This window comes from Dipodomys ordii, unplaced genomic scaffold (assembly GCF_000151885.1).
Source record: "Dipodomys ordii isolate 6190 unplaced genomic scaffold, Dord_2.0 Scaffold25, whole genome shotgun sequence".
In the NCBI taxonomy this organism is placed as follows: Eukaryota; Metazoa; Chordata; class Mammalia; order Rodentia; family Heteromyidae; genus Dipodomys; species Dipodomys ordii.
Window position 1 is genome coordinate 7897330 of NW_012267241.1, and position 18766 is coordinate 7916095.

At 45.9% G+C, this 18766-nt stretch overlaps 1 protein-coding gene across 15 annotated transcripts in view; it reads left to right on the top strand.

Moving 5' to 3' along the window:
• Positions 1-389: 389 nt before the first annotated feature.
• Positions 390-18766, top strand: part of Celf4 (CUGBP, Elav-like family member 4) — a 274650-nt gene continuing 256273 nt past the window's right edge. For 5 of the 15 annotated variants that reach the window (XM_013014832.1, XM_013014840.1, XM_013014838.1 and 2 more), the window contains exon 1: positions 547-832. In XM_013014832.1, coding sequence (XP_012870286.1) covers positions 547-832 — 286 coding nt within the window. Of the gene's footprint in view, positions 833-18766 lie in introns of all 15 variants that reach the window. The other 10 variants (XM_013014841.1, XM_013014837.1, XM_013014831.1 and 7 more) reach the window with 6 other exon arrangements.

The following is an 18766-nucleotide window of genomic DNA, read 5'->3' on the forward strand; positions in this document are numbered from 1 at the left end:
GCCGGCGCCGCCCCACGCCGCCCTACCCCCGGCCGCCGCCCGCCGCGATGCGGCTCCCCCCACCGCGCGCCCACTCCAGGGCCCCCGCGCTCCCCGCCTCCGCGCGCGCACACTCGCCGCCCCCACCCCTGGTCTGGCTGGGAACTTGAACCGGTCCAGCCTGTTTAAACGGAAAGGACAGAGATCCTGTCTGTTCAATGTAAAAAAAAAAAAGAAAAAGAAAAGAAAGAAAAAAAGAAAGAAAAGAAAAGAAAAAGAAAGAAAAGAAAAAAATCCAATCAGATCGAGGGAGAGAGAGAGGAAGAGAGAGAAGGGAGGGGGAGGGAGGGGAGAGGAGAGAGCGAGACGAGAGAGAGAGAGAGAGAGAGAGAGAGAGAGAGAGAGAGAGAGAGCATAGAACGAGAGGAGAGCGAGGTGTAGAGAGACCGAGGGGGAGAGAACCCGAGTGTGTGTATGCGTGTGCGTGTGTGAGCGCGAGCGAGCGAGTGAGGGAGAGGAGCGAGAGAGTGCGAGCGAGAAAGAATAAAAGGAAAGAAGATTTTCTCTATGTATATAAAGATGGCCACGTTAGCAAACGGACAGGCTGACAACGCGAGCCTCAGTACCAACGGGCTCGGCGGCAGCCCGGGCAGCGCTGGGCACATGAACGGATTAAGCCACAGCCCGGGGAACCCGTCGACCATTCCCATGAAGGACCACGATGCCATCAAGCTGTTCATTGGGCAGATCCCCCGAAACCTGGATGAGAAGGACCTCAAGCCCCTCTTTGAGGAGTTCGGCAAGATCTATGAGCTCACGGTTCTGAAGGACAGGTTCACTGGCATGCACAAAGGTGAGTGCACCTTTCGCTCTCAACTTTGCCGGGGAGAAAGAGCGGGGCGAGCGGCAGACCGGCCCGCCAGCCGGCGGCTCACGAGCTGGAGACGGGGCTAGAGCGAGCCGCGGGCGGGCGCCGACGAGGGAGGCGCTCGGGCAGCGGGGACCAGAGCTGGGGTGCGTGGGGAGCTGTTCGCTGGGGCAAGGCTGGGTTTGGGGGGCTAAGAGCTGATCGAAACCGTGCCGTAGGAGTGAGCAGAGAGCTCGCAAGAGAAAGAGAAAGAAAAGAGGAAGGAGGTGGAAAGGGGGCTTGGGCTTCGAGATACGGTGACTTGAAGGATTGGGATGGGGACGGCGGCACCGGGCAAACCCTGGACGCCGAGCGCGGACTGGCGGGCGCTAGGCGGGCGCTTGGCCGGCCGGGGACTGGAGGTGCTGTCCACCGCCGTGGTGCTGAAAATACTACAGGAGATGGGTCTCCTCGCCCTCTGCTTACGGCCAGAGTAGCGGGAGCGCAACCGTCTAAAAGGGAGCAAAGTGACCAATTCAAAGAGATTTTTTAAATTTTGCTTTTAATTGAACAGTAAACTCTTCCTGTCGAGCTGTGGGTCTCAATAATTTGGTTTGTGGTGTGAGAGGTGAAGGGGATGGTTTGGACGTTTGAAAGAAGGAGTAAGAAAACCTAAGGCAAGAATTAGCAAGGAACCAGCCATACCCTTGGTGGAGTATAGGTCTGGAGGTCTGAGAAACCTGGATAGTCTCCTTCCTTCCGGAAAGCTGAGCTTTGGAGAAAATGTGTGTGTGTGTGTGTGTGTGTGTGTGTGTGTGTGTGTACAATGTGTGCATTCTGAAGAGTGTACCCTAATTTATCCCAAACTCACCACGAAGACAGCTTTATAGTACATTATTTTTCCTTTGAAGCAATCACTGCTAGTGAGTGCCTGGGGGAGGGGAGACAGAATAATCAAAGAATTAAAAAAACCTAACAACTTTTTAGGAAAGTGGTCATGGGAATTGTCTGCAGCCTGGCTGTTTTCTTCTTGTTTTATTATCTTTAAGGCAGAGCCCCAAACGTGTTCAGTTGTAGAATGTGTGTGGGTGGCTGGTGGGTGACGAAATTAGCCCAGTGCTCTGCTCCCTAACAGTAATGTATAGGATGTGCGGTGGGGATTAATCGGTGCTGGAGCTGTGTGGGCAAGTTAAATGCTCTCTGAGAGAGATTGATCGCCAGGCAGGGAAGGAGCATGGGGCTAAGGAAGTTGTAGGGGATGTGTATGGACATTCTGTTTTTAATAAACAGTGCAGAGAGCTGCCCAAGACGTTGTGTTAGAGCTGGTGGTTTTAAAGATGAAAATGCACACACACACCCCCTCATAGAAAGCAGCTTCATCCTTGGCCACAAATGGGCTATGAACAGAGCCGATCCTCCAGCACATTAGGCGCAGAGCGTGGACTGTCTGGCTCTCTAAGCAGCAGCGGTTTTCACTACCACAATCACCCTCCTTCTCCAGCCCTCCCTCCATCCGAATACTAAACAGAGCTCCAAACTCTTCATAGTTGGAGTCCCAGAGAGCAGTTTTTATTGGCTTTAGCATCTTCCAGCTTGCCTGCTGAGGAGTAAATCTTAAAGTTAATGGCATGTTGAGTAGCACAAAAACACAGCAGAATGGAAATATACTGGGTTTTGGGGGTAGGGTGAGGGTGGGGGCTGTAATGGAGAGAGAAATCAACCTTTATCCAATATGGAGAAAATGTCTGTCTGTGCAGAAGAGAGATTGAAAAGGTGGAATGGGGATGCAGTTTGTGAAATAACATTCAAGGGAAAGAAACACTTTCTCCCCTTCTCTCAAGTCCTATTTTGTAGTTTTTCTCTTTCCAATCAAGCTCCTTAGAAGCAGATCCAGGATCACACTAAGCCTTTGTCATTCTAATAGATCTCCGGATTTTAAAATAGTAATAATAAAAAAATTAACAGCACAGGTGGGGAAGTCTCTGCCCATTCTTAATGGTCTGTTCTTGTGGTAATTTAAGATCTCAAACTTAAAAAAATCATAACCCACTAGAGGCAAAAGACAGTTGTGGGAGCTAGCCATCTTATGGAATCTCAATTGAAACACTTTATTTGCTTTTTTATTTCAAATGAAGATAAACTTTAGCATTATTCCCTGGTTTCTTTTCAAAAAACCCTTGCTGATATCATCACTATGATTCTAATGTAATTTGGAATCTCTTATATTCAGGTAAAGAAGTAGAATTTTAATCATTCCCCTAAGAAAAATAGAGAAGGTTTATATACATGCACCTATACAAATATATTTATCCAGAATTCCTAGGACAAGCAAAACTTCATTTTCCAAATAATTCTTCTCCCAAACTGTCTGTCAGTGACAGGCAGGCCCGTTGGTTCTGGCATGCTGGGTGCCTCCTTGTCGCAGCTCACCCTTCAGAGCCTAAGCATACATTTTTCCTTAGAATAATAACTTCTTGCTCCTCAATCCCTCTGATTTTTAGAGTCAAAGTTGAGCCACAATGTCCCTAACAGTGCCTGGAAGCTCCGGGAGAGCTGAATAAATGAGACCATGTCTGAGGGCTGCTTTATTCAGCTCTAGTAGTAGAGTTTGAACTCCTCCTTCAGTAATGCAGCCTGATTTATTAGCTAATCCTGAAAAAATAAGCCTCTAGCCACCTTATAAAATACTTTCTTGCTATTGGTGATTAATTACTATTAAGTCAAAAATCATGATGAGGTTTGAAGAATGAAGGTTGCATTTGGCTGCTATATTTTCCCCATCTCTAAATTGACAACATGAGGCTAGGGATGGAATCATGCCTTTGTTAAGGCTGGTTTCAGGGCATATTTGTTGTTCTGGCTCTTACCTTTTTGAATTTCTAACTTCTAATGAACCATAGTGGGATAAAATTGAGAAACATAACAGGATACTGGCCTCCAGTGTAGAGGGCATATGTATGTTATTGGTTTCTAAAAAAGCAGGAGAGAGAGGGGGGAGAAATACATGAGATTTCAGGTGAGTATCTATTTGTTGGCCACCTGCCATTTCAGGTGACTAAAGAAAGAAAGAGTTCTAAGGGTTAATGGAATACCTGCCATGCGTAGAGTGTACCTTAAAAGGCAATTACTCCAGTCAAATTGGGAGTCTGTGGAGGAGGGAGTTGTGGGTGTTGTGGAGAAAACCCAGCCATACTCAAGAAAGGCTGTTGGACTGGAAAGCAACAAAAAGCAACTGTGGACTGGGGTAATTATTGTAAAGGTAAATTTACCCCTTTCACACCAACAAGCAATTGGAGGGAAGGGGATCTGAGTGCTAGACAGAGAAAGAAAAGAAGAAAAAATATTCCCAAATCAAAATTCAAGGAACCAACACCTAAGGAAGAAAACCCAGTGTAGTGTAAACTCTCTGGCTAACTCAGAATCTTCTTTTCTCTACATTTGAGGCACTTTGGGAAAGATTGTTTTTCTAGGCTCCAAAGAGAAAGACATTGTACTATTGATTAAAGAAGAGAGAAGCAAATTCCCCAGGTAGCAGCAGAAATGAGCTAAAGGCCAATTTTGCCCCTTTTTGTAGAATTTTTCTTCCTTGGAAAAGAGAACAGGTCACCCACTAGTATACTTCTTCTCTCTGTCTTTCTCTCTCTCTGTCTCTCTGTCTCTCTCTCTCTCTCTTTCTCCTCTCTCTCTCTCTCATTTTTTTAAATTTACTTCTCCTTTCTTCTTTTTATTTCCTGGAGAACAAATGCAATCAGTGACTGAAGATACACATACACACACAAACACACACACACACATACCCAGGCCTATACACACACACATACACACACACACACACACACACACACACACACACACACACAAATAAACTGACAATCCATTCATAACTTTGGTCCTGTCTAGCAGGATAGGAGGCAGCAAAGACTGAGTTACTGGGAAACATAAAGACTAGTGCTCTCTGGATAGCCATATTATAATGCATTATCTTTGAAGTCATTTAAGTCCAATTTAAGTGGTATTTAGTATAATATTTATGAATTAATGTAATCTAAACATTGGGCTGTCCCCAACGGTTTAAACAGCCTTTACTACTGATGTGTGCTAGTTCCTAGAGCCTGCGATGCATTTTAATCTAAACAGCCAAGTCCTTATCACAGTCCCTCTTGTTATCCGGTCAGAACAAATCTACACTTGGGTGACTATTTCACTTTCAGATTTTCTCCACTGCACAGAGGGAGTAAAACCTACACTGACATCCTGGGGTGAGGAGTCCCACCCAGGAGCCATAGCTGCAGGAACATCAGCCCCTCATACTTCCTCACACACATCTATAATGAGGGTAGGGACAAAATAATGGAATCTTCTCTGGATTTAGCTCCGGAGACTGTATCCCTTAAAAATATACTCGCCATTAGTTGCACAACCTCCCATTTTATCTTTACCTGAGTAGGAAATGCCTGAAACCTCCTGGTTCGGGATATAACTGGGAAAAGCTGAAAGATAAAGGATTTTATTACATTGCAGTGATTTGTTACTGTCTTCATAAAATTATGTTTTATATTTGCATGTAAGGTGCAACAATTTTCAGACAATCAAATTTCCACCTCTTGATTTTAGCCGAGATGGCTCATTTTTTTCCCCTCCCTGTAAATAGGTAAATTAAAAGTGTGAGGCTCTATCTGATTTCCATTTTCAAATGAGTCCAAGAGAGTGAAACTGAAGTATCAGCCTGGGCATCAGCTCAATTAAGATGAACTTCTTTTTAATTACTTCAAAAAATAAAAATCAGTTCTGTCCAGGGAAAGAGATGGAATGAATTGTTCCACACTTACAGTTTTCCCTGTTCCCTATCAGAGATACAGAAAATAGAATAGCCAGAATAAGAAAACAAGAAAAAATACTTTTAAAAGAAGTTTTCCCAACGACAATGAACAGTAGTAGTGATCACACAGCTAATGTATATCAAAGCAACAGCCATCATTTAAAAACCTTCAGATTCCAGATGTTGATGTGTCCTATTTAAAAGCAAATAAAAAAATTGTTGGGATAACTAGCTAATTTAAAACACTGAGAATTATTTGGTGCGTGTGCCTAATTTCATATATCTTTAAAACAGATTTTTCCAGAATGAACACACACAGATAAATTATCATGCATATGTACACAGATACATATGTGTATAAGCATGACTAATGGCATTTTGCACATATAAAAACCAGCCTGGCCTAGATTTCACTGCAATTCACAGAGATATGTTAACACTTTCAACCCCACCCCATCTGCCTTAATGGGAATTCTAGTTTGGATTAAAGGAGGCCCCTTGATTGAAAATAGCTACTTTCTCTATTTTCATCACCCATTACTCTAGTAGACTGGGTGTTTGTGAATTCTCAAGACCAAAGTAAAACAAAGCAAAAACTTTCCTTGAATGGAAGACTAGCTTGAAAATAATCATGCCATAGTTATGCCCACAGGTGATCCATATAAACTTCTCAGAGATTTTATTCTTTTCAAAAAGCTGGATTCCAGGTACATTCCTGATGCCCTGATCTCAACTCACTCTGACAACTTATCATGGTCATTGTCATCACTATTATTGGCATCATTATCCTCATCATTATACTATATATTATACCAGGATAAGAAGAGCTTCATCTGATTAATGTTTGAGTTGAAACATCACCTTGTTGGTTGATTTAAAAAAGAAAAAGAAAGCCAGCCTCAATTTGTCTGAGATAAGTAGGGGAAAACATTGTAAACCTTACACCTCTGACATTGTCAGGAGACTGGTCAGTTTCTAAATTGACCCAGGAGAAATCTCAGGTGAAAAAGATTTCAGGTGGACAGGCTGCAGAGGAAAAGGAGATGTAACACAGAATGAGACCCAACATTGAAGGCAAGGGGAACAAAAAGCAAAACTGAATGCTACAGGGTCAAAATGTTAGCTAGAAGCTAGGGGATACTGTTTGACAGAGCCTAAGAGTACAGCAGATTCTGAACCTAGATGGGAAATCCCATGTGACATGCTGAGTGAGGAGCTAGAGGGTGTGAAAACAAGCATATCTGTGGGTGCCAGGGGTTGGGGGGAGGAGAGGAAGATGCTGCAGGCTGAGTGGGTGTTGGTGTGAGTGTGTGCATATAGATACAAGCGTGCACAGGAAAAGGTGACAAATGCAAGCACTGTGGAGCACAAAGCCACATACAAAATCAGGGAGAAGGATGGGAGAGTAAAGGAGAGACTCTAGAAGGATGCTGGCCTCTTTATTATATACATCCTCTGCCTCAGAGCTCATGGCTTGGATTTGTCAATGATCCAAGTTCCAGTATGGAGGTGTGTTCTTTTTTATCTGTCCAATTTTCTTACCCTGAAGTCCAGGTTTGGGAGAGAATCCCATCATCATTCCCCACCCATCACCTTTTGAAGTCTGCCCTGCTTCTGTTCACCCATTGACTCATTTTAGAAATGTTCTTCCATCTGGAATCTGAATAGCCAGACACAGAGCCCAGCTCTCTGCAGGGCTAATTGTCACTACCCACTGCTTCCCTAACCCACTCACTGGCCCCTGGCATATCAGTCTACTGTTTTTTGTAGTGTTTTCACACACACACACACACACACACACAGGACTTGACAAGCTCAGTCGGGATAGGCCATCTGAGCAGTGCTGTGCTGCATTTTCCCTAAATGCAAGCAGGGTGTGGCAGACATCCACTTGCCTTCCTTTATAGCTTTTCATAATAAGAAAACACATTTACACATTTACTCCCTTTACTTCTGCCTTTCCTTTAAATGCACCTCTCCAACTATCACAGAAAGCATCCTATCCTACCCAAATAGCTTACAGGACTGGAAGAAAGCCCTTCTTCCAATTTAGCCATACTCCTTTTATCATCCACCATCGTTCCTTCGCACTTTTTCTTCTCCTGCTACTGAAGATGAATCCTCCCAAAATAAAAAGTGGGGCCTGAAGAAGGAGGTAAGTGCTCCACATGGCCACATAGAGGTACCGTACAAAATGCTAGAGCAGAAAAATAAGTAAAAGGGTAGAAAAGGCAGCAGAGGAATTTCCTGAGTTGATATACTTTCCTTCCAAGTTCTCAATGGTCCCTGGGTGGGTGTAAAGCCCAAGCCACAGTTCTGCCTACTGGCACCAACAAGAATGCCAGTTGGGAGCCTATAAGCAATCTCCCCAGTTCTGAGCCCCTCAAGAACAGGAATGTTTTCAGAATCCTGCATTTGCAAGATTTCTCTACTTCTACTTGCTCCACATTTGATTTCTCTTATCCTTGCTTGTATCTCCCCTCCAGCATGAGCTAACTGAGACTCAAACAGAGCAATTCTCAGCAGCTCAGCTTGGAAACAAATCCTATGTGACCAAATGCAAGATGTAAATAAATGGGTGCCCTCCTGGAGACAGACATATTCCTGATTCTGTGAGGACAGAGCAACCAAAAATATTGATCAAACTCAGAGGGGGGGAAAACTGATAATGAGCTGGTCTCCCACAAGAGTTTAATTGACAGAGACTTCAGAAGCCTGGCTCTGGACAGCATATAAACTGACCGCGATGTTACTTTACTGCAATACACTCTGCTTTAATTAATTATCACCTTTGTTAAGAGTGCCTACAGATCAAAGGTTTCTGGATACTTAAGAGATCTTACGAACAAAGCCCCAGATGCATTAGGTTATCCCACAGCTGGCCCTGTGAGGCCAGCAAGTTTCCCAGTTTCTCCCCTTGTAGCCGTTCACTTCCTCTTCTTTGTTAAAGACAAATAGTTCTTTCTGTACAGCCGCTCTGTCCTAGGACTGGAAGTATATGCAGTGCTTTCTGCCCAGGGCTAGGGTCTGCCTTTCAGCAGCTGTTCCTAAAATTACACAGCTAAGACTTGGTTCACCTTCAAATCTTTCTGACTGAAATGCTAAGTGTGTTGGTAGGAGAGAAAAAGAGTTCATGGAAATGGGATTCAAGGAGAGAGAGAGAAAAAAAAGAGAGAGAGAGAACATGCACAAGCAGCTATGCACATCCACATAAATATTATGGGATCGATACATTTCCTATCCGATGCCCACGCCTCTTAACTTCTCCCTCCCGCCTCTCGAGCACCTGTGCCACTGCTGTATTTCACACTGAGAAATGTGCACAGCTGAAGCGTGCATAGATGATGCTGTATCGAACGAAGTCATTGTTTGGATTTAGTTGTGGAAGCTCAGTGCCCACTGAAGGATGACTCTTGTCTGAGTTAGATGGTGCCTAAAGAACACACTTCAAAAAATATGATGGGAACCTCACACTCCAGAGTCCCTCAAACCTGCAAACTGACAGGTGACTTATTTGAAAGCAACCCTTGGAGTCATTCTAGGCAGATTTGAATGCCATACGTGGCTGTTTGTTCATTATTCTAATTTAATGATGCAGTCACACCTAATTAATCCATGTCTGGTTTATTCATACACTATGTCTGAGGATCCCAAAGATCTCTCCAGCTATCCGGCTTCTCTTCACAGGGACGAATGAAAAGGTGTCCCTAACAAGAGAGCATGTCTGAATCTAAACAGGGATCACTGTAGATCAAGTTGATAGAAGTACAGTCTCTGACACCACTATCCATGAAGGTAGGCAGGATAGAGTCGCAACAGATTCACAGCAATGAGACCTTGTATGCACCAATGCACAAGTATACAAAGCATGCCTGCTGCCACAGAATCCCACAAACCTATTTCCTTCTAAGAGACAGCAGGCCCCACCTAACAAGTAATCCACAAGGCCAGGAGTGCCTGTCAGGAATTCATTTGGGAGTTGAGAATGTTGAGCGGTTGAGCTGAGTCAACTTCCCTTCTTCTGCCTTAAGAAAATATAGCCAGATGAATTGCTGCCACTGTACAGATAAACTGAGGCTGAGAGTAACATGCCCTCAAAGGCCACAGACTGCTACACAGCCTTCGATGCATCTCCAGTGGCTGGTTGGGGCCAGACAGCTCCTAGTGAATGCCGTCTCTTCCCTGACAGGTAAATTGAGAGAATGAGGCATCAACCTAATAATATCCTTATAAAGCCAAGCCTCCTTTCACAAGTCCTAGGAGACAAGAGGCATCTAAAGATCAAACACTACATCACAGTGTATTTGTAGGAATTCTCTGATTCTGTTACCTCCCTATAATGCTCTAATTGACTATTTGATCAGCTCTAAAGGAGCCAGGGTTTAAAACAAACTCACACACACACACACACACAGAGATACTCTTAGATGCATACATATACTCACCACACAAGCAGATACACACAAGTGTTGTTCTCTTGTACACTGTTCTACCCACACCAGCTCACCCAACACAGGTAGCTTTTCCCAGATGAGTGAAAGTCACACACCTAAGATTACACGTGTCCTTCCGGTAATGGGCTTATCAATACCTTTTAAAGAAATTTGACAGCCAACCCAAAGTGATTCAGTTATGTGGACAAAGGTCAGCATATAGATATCCATTATTAATAATATCAATATCTTGGTTGACCAATATAACCAGAAACTGTATCATGTCCCTGCTGATGGGTGAGGCTGGAGGGACTCTATGGTGATAGCAGGAAATTATGCCCATGTAAAATTAATCATATTGACTGCTTCTAAGAATACACAGGGAGGTGAAGATGTTGGTAGCATTTGTGTGGTAGAAGGAGGAAACTTTGTCCCTGGGGGGCTTCACAAACTCCTGGGAGGAAACCAGAATAAAGTCATCCCTGGGTGACTGATTGAGTACACTGTTCATCATCCGGCCTCTGCTTCCCAGCAGGGTGAGCTGGAGGAGAGGTGTTCTCTGAACAGGAAAAGAAAGAAATCAGATCCCCTAACCTTATCCAACATATCCATATCTTTCTGTCAAATCAATATTTGGCTTGGCCTGGCCTCATCAGATGAGGCCTGGAGCATCCTTGTTTCCACTGTGTGAAGAGGTCTTTCTCCAGGGGAATGAGGACAGGCTGAAGCAACATTCATTTATGTGGTGGGATATCGGCCCTGAGAGGTGACTGGGTGCACTCTGTAGTTTGGAGTAGCCCAGGTGAAAAGGCGACCAATCAGATCAATCACTTTGATTGAGTCCTTGGGACCAGGGGCTCAGGTTGCATCCTATCCTCTCTGCTGGGAGAGTGGATGTGTTCTACACTTCAGAAGACTACTTCTTACTGAGGAGTGAGGAAAAAGGAAAAAGAAGTCCCTGCTTTCTTGACCTTGGAAATCCCTGGGGGAATGCCCAGAGCCCTCATTCCTTGACCACTGAAGCCCTGGCTCAGGACACACCTGGCTGTCCTTAGCAATCGCAGGGTAATAGCCAGAAGGGTATTCTGAGGAAGGATAGAAAAGGAGAAAAGCCCTGTATGGAGGACTCCTCTGGATGAACCATGGAAGGGGAGGGGAGGAAATTAGGGAGTGTCCCCAGGTGTAGGATTTTTGTTCATTTCATCTCTCCTCCCAGAGTTGACAAGGCAGCTTGGGGGGACTTTAGAGAGCAGGCTCGTGGTGTGGAGATGCTGCAGAGAAGCTGAGGAAGATGCCTTCAACTGTAAAGAAGGACGAAGAAATGGTGCCTTTGTCTGGAATGAGACATGGAGCATCTTGGGGAAGGTGCTTCCTTCCCATAAGAAAGGGTTCAGGGACCCGCAGATTCCCTCCATCCAATCTTTAACTTGCTCCCTGCCCACCCTATCCACAAAGGCCCAGCCCTTTGACTACTTGAGCACTGCCGAATTCCATCCAGGATCTTAGACCCAGACCTAGAGGGTCACTGCCACTCCCTTCCCAATGCACACAGTCCAGCCTTCCTGGCCAGTTCCCAGAGCTTGGTGCTGTCCCCCTCCCTCTGTGGAGCCCCTTAGCATGGAGGGGGAGGATGGCTCCTGTCACTAGAGTCCAGTAGTCTTCTGTCACAAAGCAGTCCTGTCTGCTTCTCAGCCACAATGCCTTGCTCTAAGAAGTTCCAGGGAGAATTGCCAGGAGCATAGAGGTGTGACCAGTGCTTTAGACCTTTTTAGACTGTGGGGAAGAACCCCCAAACTGTTTGGGGGAGGAGGGGAGCTCCTCTCTCTCCTCTGGCGGTCGCCTGCCCTCTGACGGTGAGAGAAAGAACTTTCGCGACGCCACGGGCCCCTGTAACCAAAGCCCCCTGCGGCCGGCCGGCCGGCTGGCCTGCCTTGCCTTGCAGCAGTCCAGCAGCCGCCCAGCCTGGGAACTGCAGGAAAATGTCCTGAAGTCCCCCGCACTCTGCTCCTACCCAGGGAAGGAAGGTCGCCTCTCACACTGACAGCGTCCTATGACATGAGACCCTGGACCTTTTCCCTTATTTGACAAGTCAGACCCAGGTCTGAGAGGCCAGCAAAATAGGGACAAGACACGGTAGAAAAATCCAGAGTGTTGTAGTTCCTGTACTGATAAGAGTTTTCATTTCATTTCAAAAACGAATAATTATAGACTAGTATGGTTTTATTCGTAATGCCATATGTTAGGGAGGTTCCATATGTTGGAGGAAGCACCTGAATCTTTTCCATTCTTAGGGCCTGCCTGACATAGTCTAACTCCAAACGATTCCTTGCTCAACTTTGGCAAAGCAGTCTCCAGATGCCCCCACATAAGGCACGCAGGCAGGGACTACACACGGCTGAAATGGACAGGCTGGGGCCCAGAGCTAATCAATTAGTGATCAATTGGCACATTTACCACCCAAGTCCAACTGAGGACCTAACCTGACCACCGAAGTTCTGTTCACCAGAATGAGAGGTGCAATCAGCAGGAAAGCTTTTTTCCCCTCTTCGTTTTCTTTTTCGACTCTCAAAAACCATTTTACTGAAAAAATAGCTCTTCCCCTCTACTGTCCTATGACTATTTCAATAAGCAAATGTTTAACATTTATTTCACAGTAAATTCCATTGAAATTACATTAGGCGAGTTTGGGTGTCCCCTGGAATAAGAAATAAGAAGGGAGAGGCATTGAGGCAGCTAGGCTGGGTCCCCGGGGAGAAGAGAAACATTAAAGATAACCGATGGTGTCTCGCTGTTTAGGGGAGAATGTGTGCGGAGAAGCTGCCGTGTGACCAGTGGGCAGATTGGGTCACAGTGACAGCTTTGAATGTCTGTTCTTCCAAAGGGCAGATCAGTTCCACACCCCGCCGTCTCAAAGACCCCAGCTGAGGCAAGTGGAGAGCCATGCAAGAAGGGTCAAACATAAAGGCTTTGTCATCCACCCAACTAGATCCCAGGGAAGCAAATTCTCCTTTCAGTATAATACCCTCTGTGCGCCTGCCACCTCTAAGGCCTTGGTTTGTTTCTCCCTTAGTTTCTCAAGTTTCTCTGCAAAACATTAACTCCAAATGTTCTGACCTTGTCTCAGCTGAGCCAAAGGTGATTTAGGAAGGCTGGCCACAGCAGAGACCAAGCTCCAGGAGGACCACACCCCCCCCAGGCCAGCAGGGCAAGAGGAGGGACCTGCTAGGTAAGAAAGGTGTCGCTGATGCAGCTGCAGCTAGCCTCTGAGATGCCGCTGACCCTCCTCACGCTTAGCGCTGTGTTCTTCTGCCAAGCAGAGGAGGACAATGGGGAAACTGATTTCTTGCTTTTTCCACTGGAAAATCACTGCAAATTCAGGTCAAGTCAGTTTCCCTGGAAATCAGACCCTCCCCACAGAAGTTGGAGACCCACCCTCACTACCACAAAATAACACTGCTTACGCTAAATCAGAAAGGCACCATCTCACACACATAAAATGGGCTCAGAGCAAATGTCCGGTGTGGGGAATGTGAGAACCCCCAAGAATGAGTTCTCAGGTAGGGGTACTTTGTGGGGCTTGGTATTGAGTCATCAAATAGAGAGGCGTAGCAAAATCCCAAGCTAGAAGAAAGGGGTTGGGGGGGGGGGGCGCGGAGAGCAAGAAGTCTGGAAAGCTGACATGTCTGAGCGTTTTCTTTTGTCCCATTATGTTTTGGTTTTTATCCCGCTGCAGTGAAGCCTCATTCTCAGGCTGGGGGACAAAGGGGTATAAATCTGGCCCCACTACCAGCCTGGCTCAGGAATAATGGACTGAGAGAGTGGGTAGGTGGGGGTCCCAGGGCTTTCACAGAAGCCAATGACGTGCACACAACCTGTCAGGGCCGTCCTCACTCCTCACCTGCTTTGGGGCTGCAATGTCCTTCAGCTGTCCCAACTGCAGCCCACTTGTGCTGAGAAATTACTCATGGAATATTTAAACTGCGGCCATGCTGCCTTGTCACCGAGGCAGGCATCCAGCGCTCCCCTGCAGGCAGACTAGGATGAACGTCCCCAGCAATATTCCAAGAGGCTCTGGGGTTGCAATCCTTCCTCACCCTCTGCCCTTCTTCTGCACCTGCCCCTAGCTCAGGAGTAGCTGGATGGATGGCAGCCAGATAGTGGGGGTGAAGCCAGGGGACACCATTTCCTGGGGTGAGGTTGTTTTTTTTTACAGCTGGAAGAAGTGTGGCAGGTCCTAGGAAGCACTGGCACCAGTGTGGGCAGCACACTTGGACAAAAGTGCCAAGGGGTCCTGGGCAGACGCTGAGCTACGGGGAAATCACTATGAGGCCTCTCCTATCTTAAAGGAAATCTAGCCTAGAAGATGAGGTAGCTTTAAGTTCGGTTCTGCGAAGAGAGAGAATCTTCTCTGTTATTAACCTAACAATGTTCTGATCCTGAAATGTCTCAGGGAAGACCAGTACTTGTCTAGTCATGGAGCTGGAATAACTTCAGGAAGCAGCTCCCTTTGGGAATGTGGACATCACTGACGATGTCCTCCCAGTGCTTTCCCAGCTCCTAGGCCATCCAGCCTTCCCAACACTCCTCAAGTTTCAACTCCCAGACCTGCTCATCAAGACGCTAAGCTTTGTCCAGCAATGGGCACTAGCCAAGGGTATTTCTTTAGTATCCTTTCCAAGTCCGGCCTCTTTGTGATCTGATCAATCAAACCGGGCAGATGTGCCCCTGACAATTCATGGACATTAATGTGTTAACCAGAGCTGCCTGCGATGCGTGCCTTCTAAGGACCTTTCAGAGCCTAAGCCTTCACCAAATAAGTAACTCTAACCTGAGGGAGAGAGGAGTAATTTCAACACAGACAGGGTAAAAGGGCGATGCTATGAGACAGGGAGACCTATAGGCAGCACAGACCTATCTAGCCTAGAGCTGCATTGCCTGTGTAGAGTTTTACCTGCCACACCTGCAACAGAGGGACCCCAGGCTCATCACTTTGTCTGTCTCCCAGCAGGTCTGGTGGCCCTGCCAGAGGTTTAATCAACTATTAAACATGGTCCGTAAACTTAAACCAACGTCGTATCGAGAGCATCAACTCCCTGCCCAAAGGGCAGCCTTGCTCTGGAAAAGTTTCTAGCACAGCTTTGCCTGGATGCTGGGGTGGGGGGGGCTTCTTCTTTATCCATGCCCCCTTGGGGCAGTCAAAATAGGGTAGAAGCCACGAGTTCAATGGCTTTGCTCCACTGTTCTATCATTCATTTCCCCTGATTTTTATCTAATCTTTCCCTGATTGTCCTGGTGAAACTTAATAGACAAAGTGAATTTTTATTACATCATCAATATAATCGCCAGCTAATCAGCAGACACAGAGGCCACCGCAAGGCCTATAGCTCCTCATCTGGCTTCATAAATAGTAGGAACAATCACTGACAAGCCCAGCTCTTCCACCACCTCCTGAGCAGGCTCTCCTCCTGCTGTGCCCTGGGGTTTCTGTCTTCCCACAGATCACCCTCTCCTCCCCCACCCCCTACCCCCCCCACACATACACCTGGTGGGCCAAATTGCTGGTCCATGGAGATATCTTCCCCATTAGTATTTTTAGTTTTCTTCCTCTCAGCTTCAGCTGTTAAAATCACAAATCTGGGGCTTGTGTTGTGCATGCCAAAATAGTCTAATGTCAATTGATTTTGATTCTTTTTTTCTCTATAATGTTATATAATCCTATGGATTGCAGCACATACTATAAAATACAAATTAAGTCCTATGTTCTACTACACACATATAATCCATGTACAAAAGTACTTTCATCGTTTAATGGTGAAATGCATCTTTTGTACCATGTGATAGATGTTATGTGATTCATTCATATTATCGTTTGCCTTCCATTATTGTAGCATTTTAACCTATAAAATACTTTCTTGTATCTTAACTTCTTGTTAGTCCCATCACCACTACACATAGTTTATACCATTTTTATAAGGAAAATGCAAAAGGAATGACAAAGGAAATTTATTGCTTGGTCAGATCTTGCCAGGATTCAGATGGCTCAGGTTTGGGATGCGTGCTCATGAAGCAGGGACAGAGGGCTAACTGAAGTGAGTAGCACAGCAGATGGCTGACCAGGCAGGCTCTTCCTAGAGCCTAATGTCTCCCACCCTGTAAGGAACAGGGTCCTGAGTGCCCCCCTCTCCAAGACATCTTGGGAGACAAGGCTCCTTTAGTAACACGAGTCTCTCCTCTCCCTGCTTTCTGGGATCCTGGAGATTATTTGGATTTGGGGAAACTGGCACATATCACTCAGGGTGAAATCTTGCAAACAAGGGGTTGATGAGGCTAATGAATCTGACTAGATGTCCATAGCCCCATCCACTGTGGAGGAGGGACGGCTTTGTCCAGGCACCCTCAGGCAGATCTGGGAGTGACCTGTTGGCATTTGCAAAAGCAGCTCTTCTGGCTCCTAGCAAAGCATTCATTCTGCCTTGGTACGTGGGCACTGCCTGCTTCCGTTCTTGCCCCACCCTACCACTGGTGCCTCCAGGATCCCAGTCCCTTCCTCACGTATAGCCTCTGCTTCTCCTCTCTCTAAAATGCAGTCATTCATTGTATGGGTTGAATAAGAAAGGAAAATGCAACATGAACATCGTGGTTTATTAAGGGTCAGTGTCTCTACCAGATCACTGAGTGCTTCTGACAGTCCTGCTCAGGGTGCAAGGTACAGGGAGGAGACAAGGGCTCAAGGGTGGGGAGAAAAGAATACTGATCATGCACCTACTGGGTGACACAGATGCAGCCTCTTGCCTATTGTATCTCATCACATCCTTGTGACAAAACTCCAACAGAGATATCATTCACCAGGATATCTGAGATATCACTCAGGAGTGATATCTGAGGAATGCTGAGGAAATGGCAGCTCTGACAGCAGAAACTCTACTGAATTTCACATGCCCAGATCTGTTACATTCTCAAGCTCACCCCATTTCCCTGCACACTCCCTTTATGGAAGGAAGTAAAAAGGTCGTCTCTTTCATTGCCTTCATTTTGCAGGCGGGGAAACTGAAGCCCTGCGATGTTTCCAGCCAGGAAACATTTCCTAAAATCATTTCCTAGTTCTTTGTATGTTTTTATCTGGAAACATGAACACATGGAGAGGGACGTGTACACATGCACACAGAGACAACTCACAAACACACATTCAGATATGCACACATACACAGAAGTCACATGCAATCATATAAACTCACTTGCAGATAAATACAGATACACATAGGAAAGCACTCAAATATGGACATCGCTAGAGCTACCCAAAGAATCAAGCATACATCCACTTAAAAGTGGAAACTATGCTCATAAACACCTTGACATACATCCTGACACACACATGACACAAATGAAGAAGGTACAAAGAAATACACAGAGTCAAAAGTGAATATCCTCACACCCCTCCTTAATGACAAGGCTCAGTTAACCACAAGACCTAGACACAATTGAGCCACCCAAATGGTTGGAGAAGAAATGACAAGGGCCTGGTACAGAGGGGAGACAGGAGCAAAGGGATCCTCTCAGTTCACCTTTCGTTACAAGCCAGAGGCCAAAAGCCCTCTCTCTGCATAGACCAAGGAATATCATAAAAGCTAAGGCCAAATCCTCATTAGGAATTAACTAATACACAGAAGGCCTTCTCTGAAAGCACTCACGGCAATCCTCGTAGTGCCGTCAGTCAGCGGGATCTCAGCCAAAATTCCGCTTATCTGACCAAGACCAAAGGCAGATAGATACTGGAGAGCTTTGGGACAGGACTACTCAGAGCCAACCAGTCCAATGGACCAGCCACAAACAGCTCTCAGCTAGTTAAGGTGAAGCCTGATATGAAGAGGCATACTCCAAGGGGTGGTAACTAAGAAAGGAAAAGAAGGAAGATCACAGACAGAGCTCCTCCTGGAGGCTAGCTCAGTCTTCCTCTTGCTGTGGTGCTCGTAGGAGAATGAGTTTGCCTACCCAGTCCTCTGTCATTCACCCAAGTCAGATCTCAGCCTGTGGGGCACCCAATAGTCCTGTTGTAGCCTTAGGGAACACCAGAAAGAATGGCTCTGTTTAGCTATGGTAAAAGAACACACACACACACACACACACACACACACATGCCCTCACATGCACACACACGCATGCATAGACACACAAAGCAAAGGGTTAACAATGAACAATGGCAAGGAATTCACTTTTGATTTTATTTTCTTAAAAATCAACTTGAGTATCTGGGAATGAGTTCACTATTGTTTTTTTCCACCTGGTGAGTAAGCAAGCAGCCTATTTTCAAGTTGAGGATTTCTCAGGGAGAAGGAGCCACCTTGCTTTAACAGTGAACTTGAGCTGAGTACTGGACAGGATGTACGATGGTTGCTGTGCAGGTAGTGCACAGGTTTCCCTGCTCTATACGGACACATTGCAGATGACTACCCAGTGAGGCTTGGAGTGCCCTGAGTTTGGGGGCTGTAATGTCTCTTCCAGGCCTCCTGTGGGGATACATGTTGAGCCCTTAGGCTTTGTATCTACCTGGTGTCCAGTGTGATATATACACAAGTATGTATAGGTGTTGCGTGTCTCGGATGTGAAAGACCTATGTTGTTTTCTGTACTGGTTTTGAAATGAAAATAAAAGAAAGAAAGAAAGAAAGAAAGAAAGAAGGAAAGAAAGAAA